Here is a 12508-nt window from a genome sequence, read left to right as displayed (position 1 = left end):
AATTTTGTAATGGCGTCATGAACTTTTTAGTAAGGGCAAGGAATACCAGAACAAGTGGTGACAAGCAAAAAACCCTAAAAGAAGGCTACGAAAAAAGGGAAGACAAAAGTGGTGAGAAACAAAGAGTAAAGTTGATTCGTCGACTTCAAAATTCCGGACATTTATCGGATCGCAAGCCCTCCTGATACCGCCGCCACTGCGCCCATTCATATCCCTCTCTTTCCAAAGCCGCCTTTAGCGGTCTCGCGCCATCCCCCTCCCTGGCCCCGCCCGCCCCGCGGGAGGATGTCGGGGTTACAGCCGGGGCGTGGGAAAACGCCGGTGTGGGAAAGAGTGGGTGGCCTCGGCGATTCTCAAACATTTGATACCGAGAGATGTAATTCAGACCGCTGGACGAGATTAGGTCTGTTTTCCTCTGATTTGATGATTCTCGCATCTAAATCATGGGAACTGACGTTCGTGTCGCGGTCGTTCATCGCCGCCACGGACCGTGGGAATTTTTTCGGCTCGTACGCAGACGACTCCAGTTCCTCCACTTCTACATTCTATGCAATTGGCGCTCCGGCTAGTTCTGCTAGCCTGACACTTCTGGACTATCCGTGAGGCATTCCAGCGCCTCGGTGGACCATGTGGGTTTTTTTACCGCATTTAAACAAACGTTAACACACGTTTGCAACTCCTTTCACAATTACAACATTATTTTTATAACTAATTGATGTATAGTTGGTTGCCTACCGCCACAATTTAGTATAAAAACACCAAAGCTCGCAATAACCACACAGTAACATTATTTGGCACAAAACGGGAAACGATGGGAGTACAAGGGCTGTGGAGGCTCATCGAGCCCTCTGGGAAGCCCGTGCCCTTAGAAACCCTACAGAACAAAGTGCTAGCAATCGGTATCCTTTTTTGTTGACGTTTGAAAATGGCACAGTTGCCTTTGAAATTTTGACGTTGACGTTTGCATCTGAGCTTTTGATTGGTTTTCCTTGTTTTCCTTAATGCCACAGATGTTTCGATTTGGTTGCACCAGCTTGTGAAGGGGTTCCAGGATAGCAAGGGGGCGGCGCTCCCGAACGCCCATCTGCTGGGAATTTACCATAGGGTGTGCAAGCTACTGTATTTTCGAATCAAGCCGGTGTTTGTCTTCGATGGGGGCGTTCCGGTCCTTAAGAAAAACACGATTGTGAGTTTAAATAAGTGGTTAAGTTTGACAAACATAACCTCATTATCGCGTAATGTTGCGAAATCGGGTGGAAATATTGACGAGAGGCCAGTGGCGGGACGTTTAAATTATTTTACAAATAAAAGTATTAATTTTATAGGTCATGATCATGAATACCGTTTATTCTAAGAAATATTTTTTTTTCAAATCTATGAAAATAAGCAACGCAATAAATCACCATTGTTAAACAACATTCAACAAAAACGACATTTTCGCATGTGTTTATTTTTAAGCGAAAACATTAAATAATGCACTTCTCCATTTATCAACAAACCGCTAAAAAACCCAAATGTTTGCATATAACACGAAGTAACAACAAATAGTTCAAGAAACGTAAATATTATTCTTCTACACAAATTTTTACGTTTTGCCCTTTCTCTCCCTTTCCCAGGCCCTCCGCAACCAGCAAAAGCAGAAAACCCTCTCCGAAGCCGACCGCATCCACAAGAACCTCCTCGCCGCCCTCATCAAGCACACCGCCATCAGCAAAGTCCTCTCCGAGCAAGCCAAAGCGGCGATCGCCTCCTCCACCTCCCCCACAAAAAAATCCAAAACCGACGATGACAACTTGTACGTCCTGCCCGAGCTCGACTCCACGGTGTCGTCGAGCGACGACTCCGACACCGAACGACACACCTCCAGACACTTCGATCTGCACTCTATTGACACCCAGAGCGCGGAGTTCAAAGCCTTGCCCCTGGAAATGCGCCACGAAATCCTCTCCGATTTGAAGGAAACCCGAAAACAGTCGTCGTGGGGCCGAATCCACGAACTGCCGACGGAGAGCAACGACTTCTCGGGGTATCAGATGAGGAGGTTGTTGAAGCGGCAGTCGGTGCAGACGGCGCTGGAGGAGATCGAGAAGGAGATGGGGGGGCATTCGTTGTCTTTAGGGGAGTTGGAGAAGTTGCTGAAGGATCAAGGGGTGATTACGAGTATGAAGGGGAATCGGATCGCGTCGGACGAGAACACCAGGTTTCTTTTGATTAAGGATATCAAGCAGGCGCTGGAGGAGGCGAAGAAGCAGAGTTTGGAGACGATTGAAGAAGAGGAGGAGGGAAAAGGAGGGGAGAAGGTGGAAAATAAGGGGGATAAGGAGTTTGAGGATGATTTGCAGAGGGCGATTGAGTTGAGTTTGGAGGAGGTGCCGTCGACGTCGAAAGATGTGAAGGTGAAGAAAGTGGGAGAGAAGGGGAAGAATAGGATGTCCTTGTCGTTTCTGGCGGATTTTGAAGATGCAGATTTTGGGGATTCGGAGTCCAGTGAAGAAGAGGAGGTTCGGATGAGGTTGACTCCAGCGCAGAGGTATATGATGGAGTACAGCGGGCTGACGGCACACGCTATTGCCAAAATAATAGAGAGTAATAGCAGAATTGGGAGGAAGAACGGAGAGGAGAAGACTAGTGTAGAAGCAGCTGAAAGCAGCAAAGGGAGAAGTACTCCGGTGGTTGAAAGTACGACCACGCTGGATGAAGAGAGTGAAGAAGATAAAAATGAAGCTTCGACGGCAGTCGTTGAAGATTTTGAAGATCAAGATGAAAATCAAGTTACGACGTCGACTGCAACGGAAGAACCAGTTGAATCAACAACTGAAAAGGTTGCAGAAGTGGAATTGATGTCTGAGTCAGAGGATGATGATTTCGTAGATGTAGATAATAAAGAAAATGCAAACACAATGGAAGTGGTCATCAAACCTGACGAAGAAATAGAAGATGATCTTTTCAAAGACGTATTCGAGGAAGAACAGAGTGAAGCAAACGTCTCAAGTACGCAAGACAAAGTAATAGAACAGATCATATCACTTGATGATGATGAAGAAGAAAAAAAGGAAGATCGAGAGGCGTTACCGGAAAAAGAGGAACAAACGAAATCTACGAGTCAGACCATGATGGACAAGATTGAGAAAATGATTGAAACCTACTCGAAACCCAGAGAGCAAAAAGAAGCAAAAGAGAAAGAACCAGAAAAAGAAGAATCTCCGAAAGTGTCTGTGGAACAATTACGGGAAATGAAGGAGAATCTCACCAAGGAGCAAAACGAACTGATTGCCCAGAGGTCCACCAAGGAGCGACTTGCTGGAAATATCACAGACCAGATGTGCCAAGAAGCCCAGGTGAGTCATCCACTCTAGTCCACGCCCCATCAACCTAAATGTTTCAGGAACTCCTGGAACTTTTCGGCGTGCCCTACTTAGTAGCCCCCATGGAAGCCGAAGCTCAATGCGCTTTCCTCGACTTGATCGAGCTAACAGATGGCACCATCACCGACGACAGCGACATCTGGCTCTTCGGAGGAAGAACCGTCTACAAGAACTTCTTCGACCAAAACAAAGTCGTGATGGAATTCAAAGTGGACAGCATCCAGCGCCACTACAGTAATCCTCACCTCCCAGTTTTTCTTTTTTTAATTTTCTGGTTTCAGAACTCAGTCGTGAGCAGATGATCCTTCTAGCGATGCTGGTGGGTAGCGACTACACGACAGGTTTGACGGGTGTAGGTCCTGTGACGGCCCTGGAGATCCTGGCGGCTTTCCCCCCCAAAAATCACCTGGTTTCGGGTTTGGCCGAGTTCAAGTCTTGGGTCAAAAAAGGGAAACTGCCGGGACCTGGACGAACTTCGCTTCGTGGAAAATTGAAGAACGTGTCCGTGTCTGATAATTTTCCGAACCCGCAGATCGTGCAAGCGTACTTGGAACCCACGGTGGAGACGAGTAGGGAGAAGTTTTCTTGGGGTAAACCCGATATTCCGGGATTGGTGGATTTTGCGAAGCAGAAGTTCGGCTGGACGAAGATAAAGAGTGAAGAGATTCTGGCGCCGATTTTGAGGCGTTTGGAAGATAATCGAGTCCAGAAATCGATAACTGAGTATTTTAAGTACGAGGTGAAGGCTAGTGAGTCGGGGGTAGCAGAGAAGTTGATGAGTAAGAGAGTGAAGACTGCAATTAATAGGATAGCGAAAGGGCCGGACTTTGAAGAAGAGAAAGAAGAAAAGAAACGGGTTACTAGGAAGAAGAAAGGAGAGAGTAGTGAGGAACCGAAAACCAAAAGAAAGAAACAAGTTAAGAAGAAGGAACCAGAAGATGAAGATATCAAAATACTGAAAGAAACGGAAGAGCGATCGCAGAAACGGGTCGAAGAAATTCAAAAGGAAGTGTGTAAAGAAGTTGAAGGACAAAAAGAAAAGAAAATCAATTTGCAAAGGTTACTACATAAAAAGGAAGTAATTCCGCAGAGACAGAAAGACAAGTCTGATATATTAAAAAATAAAATGAAGGCCATAGAAGCGTTTCGTAAATCCAAGCAAGGTCCAGGCTACGTCAAAAAACGGGGCAAAGTCCGTAAAGACCCCCAAAAAGATGCTAGCTACTTATCAGAAGGCAGCAGCAGTGATTAAAAATTGTTACCTCGTGTTTACAATAAAATTGTCTTTTGTATCGATGATTATTTAATGCAAATTTTATTCCAATTTATAGGTATGTATACAAACGATAGCGTATCACAACGGAAACTAAACATTTTTCTCTTAAAGTATCTTAAACTAGCATAAATAAATAATGATTCCTATATTTGTAGGAAAAGTTAAATTAATTCGGAATGTTGAAGTAACTTTACACACATTTATCCTTATTATCACATCAGATTCAATTACAAAATTAAAAAAATAAGGCCGACAGCCTGAGCTCGTACTACATCCAAAAATCAAAACAAAAAAAAGCGGATAAAAGGCATTCGTTTGAACTTGATGGTTTATTCTGAAGGAGTGAGATCTTTTTCGGGTTCGCCTTCAGTGAGCAATTGGAGCAACAGATCGTGCACGGGCTCGAAAGCCTTCCGACTACCAGCGTTAGTAAGTAAGAGGTAGTCGTGCATATCATGGTGACTTATAGTACCGTCGGATTGCACAAACCCTTTATCAATCACAACCAATTCCACTTTGGGTAAATTGACTATTTTACTCTTGAGAAGATCATTGACTTGGGACATCCGCTCCCTCAGCTTGTTAGGGTGCTGCCCCCTAGGCAAAAGCGTCTACAAATTCAACACAATAAAATCAACACCCCCAATACCACAGCATACTCACTGGAACTACGATGTAAACGTCATGGTGTTTCTCCCTTATATTATTAACTATTTCGACAATCCCTTCCGTAATCTCTTCTGGCGTATTCGCATTATTGTTAGTCCCGACGTGCAGAACTATCACTTTGGGCTTGACGTGATCGAGTTCATCGTTCTGAATCCTCCACAGGACGTTCTCGATTTTGTCTCTGTGAATACCAAAATTTAAACAGTGTAAAGGTGCAAATAGTTCGTTCCACACTTCGGTGTGCTGTAACGCTTGCACGATGGAATCTCCGATGAAGACGACATCGGCGTCTTTTTCGCGGGACTCCGCAAGGAACCTTTTGTGCTGGAAACGCCGGTTTTAGTCAGTTTTTGGATTTTTTGTGGCACTTACGATGCTCATCCACCGGTTGTCGCCGTCACTATCGTCGACTGCGACGGGCACTTTGCAAGTGTTCATTTTCACGTGAAAAGAAAAATTGTTCGATTTTGTACTCCTAATGCGGTAATTCTTAAATAATTAAAAATTTACAAAAATGACATTTCTAATGTCACTGTCAGTCGAGCGGAACGCGCAGAGGCCTGCACTACCGATCGAATAATCGATTTTTCTTAAAAAAAAAAAACGGACTCATAAAAACGAAAAAACTTAAACGATAGTTCGTTATAGTTGAACGAGCATGTACAAAAAAATATATATTTTTTTTGTAGTATCTTTTAAATTTTTTTGAGAATCACTTGAAATTGTCAAACTTCATCTGTCAAAAATCTGTGTCAAAGTGCAACTGTCAGTATTTTCATTGTGAATAACGTAAACAATTGATTTTTGTAAAAACCTGCGTATTGTTAATAATAATTACAATGTCTACGATTTCGTCCCCGTCGGTCGAACTTAGTTCGTATCGCGACCAGCATTTTAAGGTAAAATTTAATACGACTTTGTAACATAACCTCACTTTCACTTTTAGGGCACTAGAATAGAACAAGATCGTCTTTTGCGGTTATCCACCACTTTGTACGTCGGAAATCTCTCGTTTTATACCACGGAGGAACAAATTGTTGAATTGTTTTCGAAATGTGGCGATATCCGACGAGTTGTTATGGGTTTGGACAAGTACAAGAAGACTCCGTGTGGGTTCTGTTTCGTGGAATATTATAACAGAGCAGACGCCGAAAATTGTCTTAGGTATGTTCCTGATTGGGAAATCGTTCAATAAACACCACGTGTTCAATTTTAGGTATATAAACGGAACCCGTTTGGACGACAGAATCGTGAGGACTGACTGGGACGCTGGGTTCATCGAGGGGCGACAATACGGCCGCGGCAAAACCGGCGGTCAAGTACGAGACGAATACCGAACGGACTACGATTCAGGTCGAGGGGGTTACGGTAAAATCATGCAACAAAAAATGGGGGTTAATGACGGGGGTTTTTCGCGATGAGGTAATAATATAAGTTTAAAATTAAGTGTGTTTATTAATGCGGGGGCGCCCCTCTTTATACATTGAGTAAAGCCAGATGAAGGATGTTCCCACCCTTCATCCAATACAACATCAGATATGTTTCTTCTTCTTTGTGCGAAGTAGAGAGTCTACGCTTCCGTACTTGGTACTAACAGTGGAAGTTGGCGATTTATCGATACTCCTATTTACAAATAAATCATTACAATTCGTGGCTTCTGGTCATATAATTTTGTAATAATCATTAAAACTTAATCTCACGCTCAACAACTGGAGATTCATGTTGGAACTCGACGATAGCAAAATAAGGTACTTTTTGACGAACTGTTCGTACGTTTGAGCCAAATGTTTCACTTTGGTCCTGATGCTGTTCAAAAACTGGTGGAAGTTTTCAACTCGTGCTTTAGCTACGATTTCTTCTTCAGTAGTGAGACCGTAAGCGTCAGGTCCGTCGATCCTGTTCATGATCTGCATGTACGCCTCATACTCTTTCTCAGCAGCTTCATTCAGAGCCTCCTGGTGCCCCTCAAGCGTCAAAATAAAATTATAAATACTCCTCAACTGCGAAAACAACACCCTCGAGCTCTCGTCCAGCAAAACCCCGCACTGCACCGAGCTCAAAAAAATGTTATGCGCATTAATAATATCATCCAAACACTCCGCTTGATTGACCCTCCGCAACATCTCGGCCCATGAACATTCTAACACCTCGAACAAAAAATAGTACTGCGTCTGATGCAAGAAGTGTATCATCTCGCTGGTTAGAATGTGAATCACGTGCATCACCGGCTTCAGTTCCTTGATCTTGCGGAACCTCTTCGCCATCGTGATTTGCTGCTTCCTCATATTCGCCAGAACGAACTCCATCCGCTTCGCTTTCCATAGCGCTCCAAAAAGACACTGGTATATTGTCATGGTGGGTTGAAAAATGGTACCCACCGGACCATCTACTATATATACTAAACTAAAAACGTCCCATCCCGTGTCGCCTTGGGAATGACCCATGAAGCTGACATTGAGACGTTGGAGGGTGTCTTCGTCCTCGAACTGGGCATTGGTGACCCGAATGGCAGATTCGAGAATCGCAGAAAGGGTGTGGCCGTAAATCTCCTGGGCGGGCTTGTTGAGTTCAGGTCTGCAAATGAGATGTGAGCATGCGTGGCAAGTAGGAGGGGTACGTACACTAAGAGTTCCAAAAGGTGGCGAATGAAGTCGCCCTGACCGAGAAGAAGGTACCGACGCAGGGACTGGAGGTGTTCGTAGAGGCGGTACTTGTTTTTGAGGAGGTCGAGCACCCGCAACGACGTCTCTTTATACACTTTGTCGAGAGTCGAGTCGAATTCCAGACTTTGTTCGGGGGAGAAGAGGGACTCCGCTACAAAATTTCCATTCAAATAAATTATGTTTAAAGTGATAATAAAACGTCTTACCTGAGGTCGTCCTCGACAGTTTTTGTAACACGTCCCTCTCCCCCATCTGGCCGCTGTCCTTGCAAATCTGCCTCAAAAAATTGATGCTCTTCCCCGTCGCCAGGATTTTCTTCGCCTGGTCCATCGTGATAAAACTCGGCACCATCGCCTTCCTTACGTGGTACTTATCATGCCACAGCCGCTCCGCCGCCGTTATATCTCTAGCCTCTACGAAAAACTCATTGCACGGATCGTTGATTTCCCCATCCAGCAACCACCTAGACAGCATCACATACAAGGGTTTGCACACCGCCGTCAAGACTTTCTCTGACACCTCCTGGGCACACTTGGAGCCGTGCTGCAGGAACCCGTGCACCGCAGTGATCAGAGCGCCCCCTTTTTTCTCGTTACATTGCTCCGCAATGTACGCCAGCCACTCGAACCTCACTCTGTGCTCGTGGATGTACACCAACGCCTTATGGAGCGTCATCTGGGGCTGATCTAAACACGGGTTCTTCCTCAGTGCGGTCTGAAGTAGAGCAATCGTGCGGTAATACGAGGAGAGTTCGTCCCGAAGCGTCGCGATTAAAGCCAGACAGATGACACCACCGTGCTCGTCGTTGGAGTCGCAGTACTGTTTGAGTTGGTTGTGCAGGAAACTCATCCCGAGGAGGCGCTCCACGAGCCCCCTTTGAATCGGCGTGAAGTTCTTGCCGGACTTGGGGTCAATCACGAAACCGACACCGCCGACTTCTTTGCGCAAGTAACGGCCTTCGATGCCTTGGAATGAGTAAATTATGTCTTGGAGGAGGTCGCGTTCAGAAACTAAGTTGAGATCGGCTGAAGAAAAAAATTAATTCACTATTATAAAGTAAATTCGTTCAAAAAGTTGTCTTACTTGACAATTGAGAGGGGCCGGTTTCGAAGTCGACTCGCGACGACCAGGCGCTGGTGGTTGTACGTGACGACTAAAATCGACTGTCTTAAACGAATTAGAGCACTAAAAAACTACAAACCGGAATGTTAGTGCAGCTAGATTGGACCGACTTGAAAATGCTCTGTCCTTGGAAAATACTATGTATGGACTCCTGCGAATTGGTACCTTTGGTCAAACTCAACTGCGACGATTTCGGTCTCGTAGTTGCCGGAAATTTATCCAAACTTTCGAGTGTGCTCCATTTCAACTCCCTCTGCGATTTCTGCGCTAGTTTCAACAAGAAACGCAGCACCGAACACCGATTTTGCAACACGTTCTGCACAAACTCGTCAAATTAGTACAAAAACCGCAACTGCGTTCAACGTACCGTTTTACACATGTTGGAGTATAGTAGTTCAAACCGTTCGGCGCTTTCCTGTGACTGCTGTGACAACAATTGTCTTATGTGCACCACTACGTATTGCTCGTCGCTGGGGACATCGCAGCCCATCGCCGACGACGTGGACAGATAATTAAACGCTGTCTTGCACAAATTCGCCGACAAATCTAAACAATTCCGGTCAGTGTAATCGCGCATTTTTTTCAAAACCTCACCTGGGGCGTGTTTTGCAAAGTGATTGCATAACTGCAGGATCAAATCCGGCACGCTTGTGGAGTCCAAAGAGGTAGAGGAATTCATTTTGGGTCCATTCGGGTTCTCGCCCCTTTTGAATATTTTTGGTTAGGTTGAAATGTCAAATTTAAATCCAAAGCACGGTTATGGGTTGTTTTGGTGGTGCGGTTGGCACCGCTGAGGGGAGGACAGTGGCGTGCAAAATCAATTTAATAAGGCTCAATAAAACAATCACAATTATGTTTAATCCAGCTAAAAGTTCAAACAGAGAATATAGTCATGTTCTTGCTAATTGTAAAAGATTTGTAATGAAATAGAACCCATCGGTCGCTACCGCCCCTTCTTTCTGTAATTACAATAAATAAATTCTTTGTTTTTAAAAAAACTTGATTTGTTTGATATTACTTCAGAGGCGAGAGACGCTTTGTCTAATTGTAATAACCTTCGACCAATTTGTTCGCTCGATAATCGCTGCAAATGCACCAAACGGTGACACCATAAACACTTCCGTATCGATTTTTTTCGCAGTTCGGGTGCATCTGCCATTTCCGACTTCTCCCCAGCAAGCACACGTCGCTGTCTTTGTCAACCTCTCCCTGAAACCAAAAACCAGCGACTGTCAAACCCGAATTTATCCCAAAACATCCGCAAAAAAATCAGTGTAGCGTAACTGTAGCCACCGTCGTGCACGAACCTATATCAGTCCCGTCCGATTCGGTAATAATTCGCCCATACTCCCACCCAACACCCACTCGTTGGCTCGCGCCGGGCCCCCGCGTCGTGGTGCACCCCACGCGGCTCTCTCGCCCCATCCCCCGGAAAATGTAACATAACCTCAATCTTCTCATCGCACTTGTCAACTCTAAAAAAAATGGATGCAGCCGGTGACAGGTAAGCCCCCGCCTCTCGCACTTAAATCTAACTCATCGTAGATCGTTGCATTCGTCCAACGTAGCTGTGATCCGCGAGGTGTACGACAGCGAGTACTCCCAGCAATGCTTTTCGATGGAGCTGGAGAAGGCCCTCGACGCCTGCTGCACCGTCATTGTGATAGAGCCCAGTCAGCTGGGGGACGAGACCGCCCGCTGGATCAGCGTCGGCAACTGTTTGCACAAGTCGGCTGTCTTCTCGGGGGCCTGCTCGGTCCTGTCGGGCTTCCTGTGGCCAGGGCGAGTGGTGCCGCAGGTGCCCTTTAGCATATTCTCCGCGCTGTGCGCGTCGCTGTACACAGTGTCCTGGCAGTTCGACCACTGCGTCAAGTACCAGGTGGAGAGGGACCCGCGGCGGCTGGCGCGGCTGCCCATTCTGGGGGCGCTGACGGCAGCGTCGCCAGTCGTGCTCGTGCGGAAGGACAACACGAGGAAGATCGTGTTGCACTGGACGGCGTCGCTGGCGGCGGCGGCGCTCTGCGTCTACAGATTGTACCGCACTATGAAATAAATTCTTGTTCTAGTTCGTGCGATAGGTAAATTATTCTGTAGTTTTTAATGATTTTTAATTCCAAGTTACATCGAGTTTAGTACAAACACGGTCCGTCTTCCCGGAGGTAGTGTTTTCGATCTGTTACATGTAAATAGATGTGATGTTTAAATAAAAAAAACACAGATTAGAAGGAGTGTTTTTGTGCTCGTTTTTCCATTACATAAAAGTACACTGAGGGTAAGTACTTTCTAAGAAATACCCCTATTCTAGGTACTAGGGTGGAAATGAGGATTTCCTTCTTCTTTTGAACGACGGCCCTTCCAACTTCAGTCGCTACATAGCCTGGGGCGTAGCCCGATTCAGTCGCGGCATCCATCTCCCCATGCTTGCCTCCACTTCCTGTTAAAGCATTGCGCGAGAGCTCCGTTTTAATGTACCCAGCACTGACTACAGTGACTGAAATATTGTGAACGGCCACTTCAGCCCTCAAACTGTCACTGAAAGCCTGCATAGCGTGTTTGGACGCCGAGTAAGCGGAGCGCTCAGGCAATGCCATTAGACCTTGTATCGAACTAATGAAAACCACATGTCCCGACTTGTTTTTTATCATTGATGGTAATACCGCTGCAACACAATTATTATTAGATAATCAAACTCAATTAATTGCTACCTTTGGTCAAGGCAGCGCTTCCAAAATAATTAGTCAGCATAATCTTGATATCCACGTCTGGCTGCGTCGCAAGCACTGAACCCCGATGCGAGATGCCTCCATTGTTTATCAGAATGTCGATTTTTCCAGTGACTGCTAAAATCTTATCTACGTGAGATGGGAGGGTGTTGATGTCGCTTAAATCTAGCGGGTGCACAATGGGGGGTATGGTGGGCACGGTGGGGTGCGTTTGGAGTAGTTCCGTCCGGACGCGCTCCAGTTCTTGACGACGACGAGCACATAAGACCACTTGACAGCCCTGTTTGTAAAATTCGTGAGCTAGGGCTTCACCCAACCCAGAACTGGCTCCTGTGATCAAAACAACCTGAAATGCTAGCTCCAAGTAACTGAAGGACCCCACTGGTCACTATTACCTTTCCTAAAAGGGCATTGTAGTTACGCTTCAAGTGTATAGCTCGACAAACTTTAAAGACAATCCACGGTATGGTGAAGGCAAGACTCAACGATCCTAACAGACTCAACGACTGATACAATTTCTTTCCATCGAACATCGTCACGGATTAAAAACTTTGAACCTCTCAACACTTATCGTAGCTGGAACATGATTAATATCTGCTGTTCACACAAATTTGAAAATTTTATATGTTGACATTTCGAATGACATTTGACGTGACATTGACACTCGACGCGAAATTTAAACATACAATT

At 45.5% G+C, this 12508-nt stretch overlaps 6 protein-coding genes across 7 annotated transcripts; 3 read left to right on the top strand and 3 right to left on the bottom strand.

Moving 5' to 3' along the window:
- Positions 1 to 697: 697 nt before the first annotated feature.
- On the top strand, positions 698 to 4657 carry LOC135144060 (DNA excision repair protein ERCC-5 homolog). Its single transcript, XM_064076005.1, has 5 exons — positions 698 to 899; positions 1011 to 1186; positions 1617 to 3338; positions 3386 to 3599; positions 3647 to 4657. The coding sequence occupies exons 1-5, from the start codon at positions 812 to 814 to the stop codon at positions 4615 to 4617; spliced, it is 3171 nt and encodes a 1056-aa protein (XP_063932075.1). The 5' UTR covers positions 698 to 811; the 3' UTR covers positions 4618 to 4657.
- Positions 4658 to 4664: 7 nt separating this feature from the next.
- LOC135144063 (platelet-activating factor acetylhydrolase IB subunit beta homolog) lies at positions 4665 to 5877 on the bottom strand. Its single transcript, XM_064076009.1, has 3 exons — positions 5683 to 5877; positions 5305 to 5634; positions 4665 to 5252 (listed from the first exon to the last, which is right to left on the bottom strand). Exons 1-3 carry the CDS (start codon positions 5746 to 5748, stop codon positions 4971 to 4973), a joined length of 678 nt encoding a protein of 225 aa, XP_063932079.1. The 5' UTR covers positions 5749 to 5877; the 3' UTR covers positions 4665 to 4970.
- A 156-nt stretch (positions 5878 to 6033) lies between these two features.
- Positions 6034 to 6756, top strand: LOC135144065 (nuclear cap-binding protein subunit 2). The gene is made up of 3 exons (XM_064076012.1): positions 6034 to 6209; positions 6257 to 6474; positions 6527 to 6756. The coding sequence occupies exons 1-3, from the start codon at positions 6150 to 6152 to the stop codon at positions 6729 to 6731; spliced, it is 483 nt and encodes a 160-aa protein (XP_063932082.1). The 5' UTR covers positions 6034 to 6149; the 3' UTR covers positions 6732 to 6756.
- On the bottom strand, positions 6746 to 10194 carry LOC135144061 (gamma-tubulin complex component 3-like). The gene is made up of 8 exons (XM_064076007.1): positions 10114 to 10194; positions 9690 to 10054; positions 9463 to 9641; positions 9175 to 9411; positions 9057 to 9126; positions 8180 to 8998; positions 7932 to 8124; positions 6746 to 7884 (listed from the first exon to the last, which is right to left on the bottom strand). Exons 2-8 carry the CDS (start codon positions 9772 to 9774, stop codon positions 6972 to 6974), a joined length of 2496 nt encoding a protein of 831 aa, XP_063932077.1. The 5' UTR covers positions 9775 to 10054; positions 10114 to 10194; the 3' UTR covers positions 6746 to 6971.
- A 312-nt stretch (positions 10195 to 10506) lies between these two features.
- Positions 10507 to 11320, top strand: LOC135144064 (transmembrane protein 11-A, mitochondrial). 2 transcript variants are annotated; one of them, XM_064076011.1, is made up of 2 exons: positions 10507 to 10599; positions 10664 to 11320. In XM_064076011.1, exons 1-2 carry the CDS (start codon positions 10584 to 10586, stop codon positions 11146 to 11148), a joined length of 501 nt encoding a protein of 166 aa, XP_063932081.1. In that variant the 5' UTR covers positions 10507 to 10583; the 3' UTR covers positions 11149 to 11320. The 2 variants fall into 2 exon arrangements, with proteins under 2 accessions (XP_063932081.1, XP_063932080.1); XM_064076010.1 differs by having other exon boundaries at positions 10512 to 10599; positions 10641 to 11320.
- On the bottom strand, positions 11166 to 12487 carry LOC135144062 (dehydrogenase/reductase SDR family protein 7-like). Its single transcript, XM_064076008.1, has 3 exons — positions 12214 to 12487; positions 11801 to 12164; positions 11166 to 11754 (listed from the first exon to the last, which is right to left on the bottom strand). Exons 1-3 carry the CDS (start codon positions 12349 to 12351, stop codon positions 11315 to 11317), a joined length of 942 nt encoding a protein of 313 aa, XP_063932078.1. The 5' UTR covers positions 12352 to 12487; the 3' UTR covers positions 11166 to 11314.
- Between the last annotated feature and the right edge of the window lie 21 nt (positions 12488 to 12508).

This window comes from Zophobas morio, unplaced genomic scaffold, assembly GCF_036711695.1.
Source record: "Zophobas morio isolate AGI-343-1 ecotype UQ-CSIRO unplaced genomic scaffold, CSIRO_AGI_Zmor_V1 ptg000081l, whole genome shotgun sequence".
Lineage (NCBI taxonomy): Eukaryota > Metazoa > Arthropoda > Insecta > Coleoptera > Tenebrionidae > Zophobas > Zophobas morio.
This window is presented reverse-complemented; position numbering and strand designations above follow the sequence as displayed.

Coding starts and splice junctions, on each gene's coding strand:
- LOC135144060 (XM_064076005.1), top strand. CDS start 812: ATGGGAGTACAAGGGCTGTGGAGGCTCATCGAGCCCTCTGGGAAGCCC. Junction 1,187..1,616: donor TCCTTAAGAAAAACACGATT/GTGAGTTTAAAT, acceptor TCCCTTTCCCAG/GCCCTCCGCAACCAGCAAAA. Junction 3,339..3,385: donor AGATGTGCCAAGAAGCCCAG/GTGAGTCATCCA, acceptor TAAATGTTTCAG/GAACTCCTGGAACTTTTCGG.
- LOC135144063 (XM_064076009.1), bottom strand. CDS start 5,748: ATGAACACTTGCAAAGTGCCCGTCGCAGTCGACGATAGTGACGGCGAC. Junction 5,635..5,682: donor ACAACCGGTGGATGAGCATC/GTAAGTGCCACA, acceptor CGGCGTTTCCAG/CACAAAAGGTTCCTTGCGGA. Junction 5,253..5,304: donor ACGTTTACATCGTAGTTCCA/GTGAGTATGCTG, acceptor TTGAATTTGTAG/ACGCTTTTGCCTAGGGGGCA.
- LOC135144065 (XM_064076012.1), top strand. CDS start 6,150: ATGTCTACGATTTCGTCCCCGTCGGTCGAACTTAGTTCGTATCGCGAC. Junction 6,210..6,256: donor ATCGCGACCAGCATTTTAAG/GTAAAATTTAAT, acceptor TTTCACTTTTAG/GGCACTAGAATAGAACAAGA. Junction 6,475..6,526: donor GACGCCGAAAATTGTCTTAG/GTATGTTCCTGA, acceptor GTTCAATTTTAG/GTATATAAACGGAACCCGTT.
- LOC135144061 (XM_064076007.1), bottom strand. CDS start 9,774: ATGAATTCCTCTACCTCTTTGGACTCCACAAGCGTGCCGGATTTGATC. Junction 9,412..9,462: donor ACTCCAACATGTGTAAAACG/GTACGTTGAACG, acceptor GAGTTTGTGCAG/AACGTGTTGCAAAATCGGTG. Junction 7,885..7,931: donor CACCTTTTGGAACTCTTAGT/GTACGTACCCCT, acceptor TCTCATTTGCAG/ACCTGAACTCAACAAGCCCG.
- LOC135144064 (XM_064076010.1), top strand. CDS start 10,580: ATGGATGCAGCCGGTGACAG. Junction 10,600..10,640: donor ATGGATGCAGCCGGTGACAG/GTAAGCCCCCGC, acceptor AACTCATCGTAG/ATCGTTGCATTCGTCCAACG.
- LOC135144062 (XM_064076008.1), bottom strand. CDS start 12,351: ATGTTCGATGGAAAGAAATTGTATCAGTCGTTGAGTCTGTTAGGATCG. Junction 12,165..12,213: donor ACAATGCCCTTTTAGGAAAG/GTAATAGTGACC, acceptor CTAGCATTTCAG/GTTGTTTTGATCACAGGAGC. Junction 11,755..11,800: donor AAGCGCTGCCTTGACCAAAG/GTAGCAATTAAT, acceptor ATTGTGTTGCAG/CGGTATTACCATCAATGATA.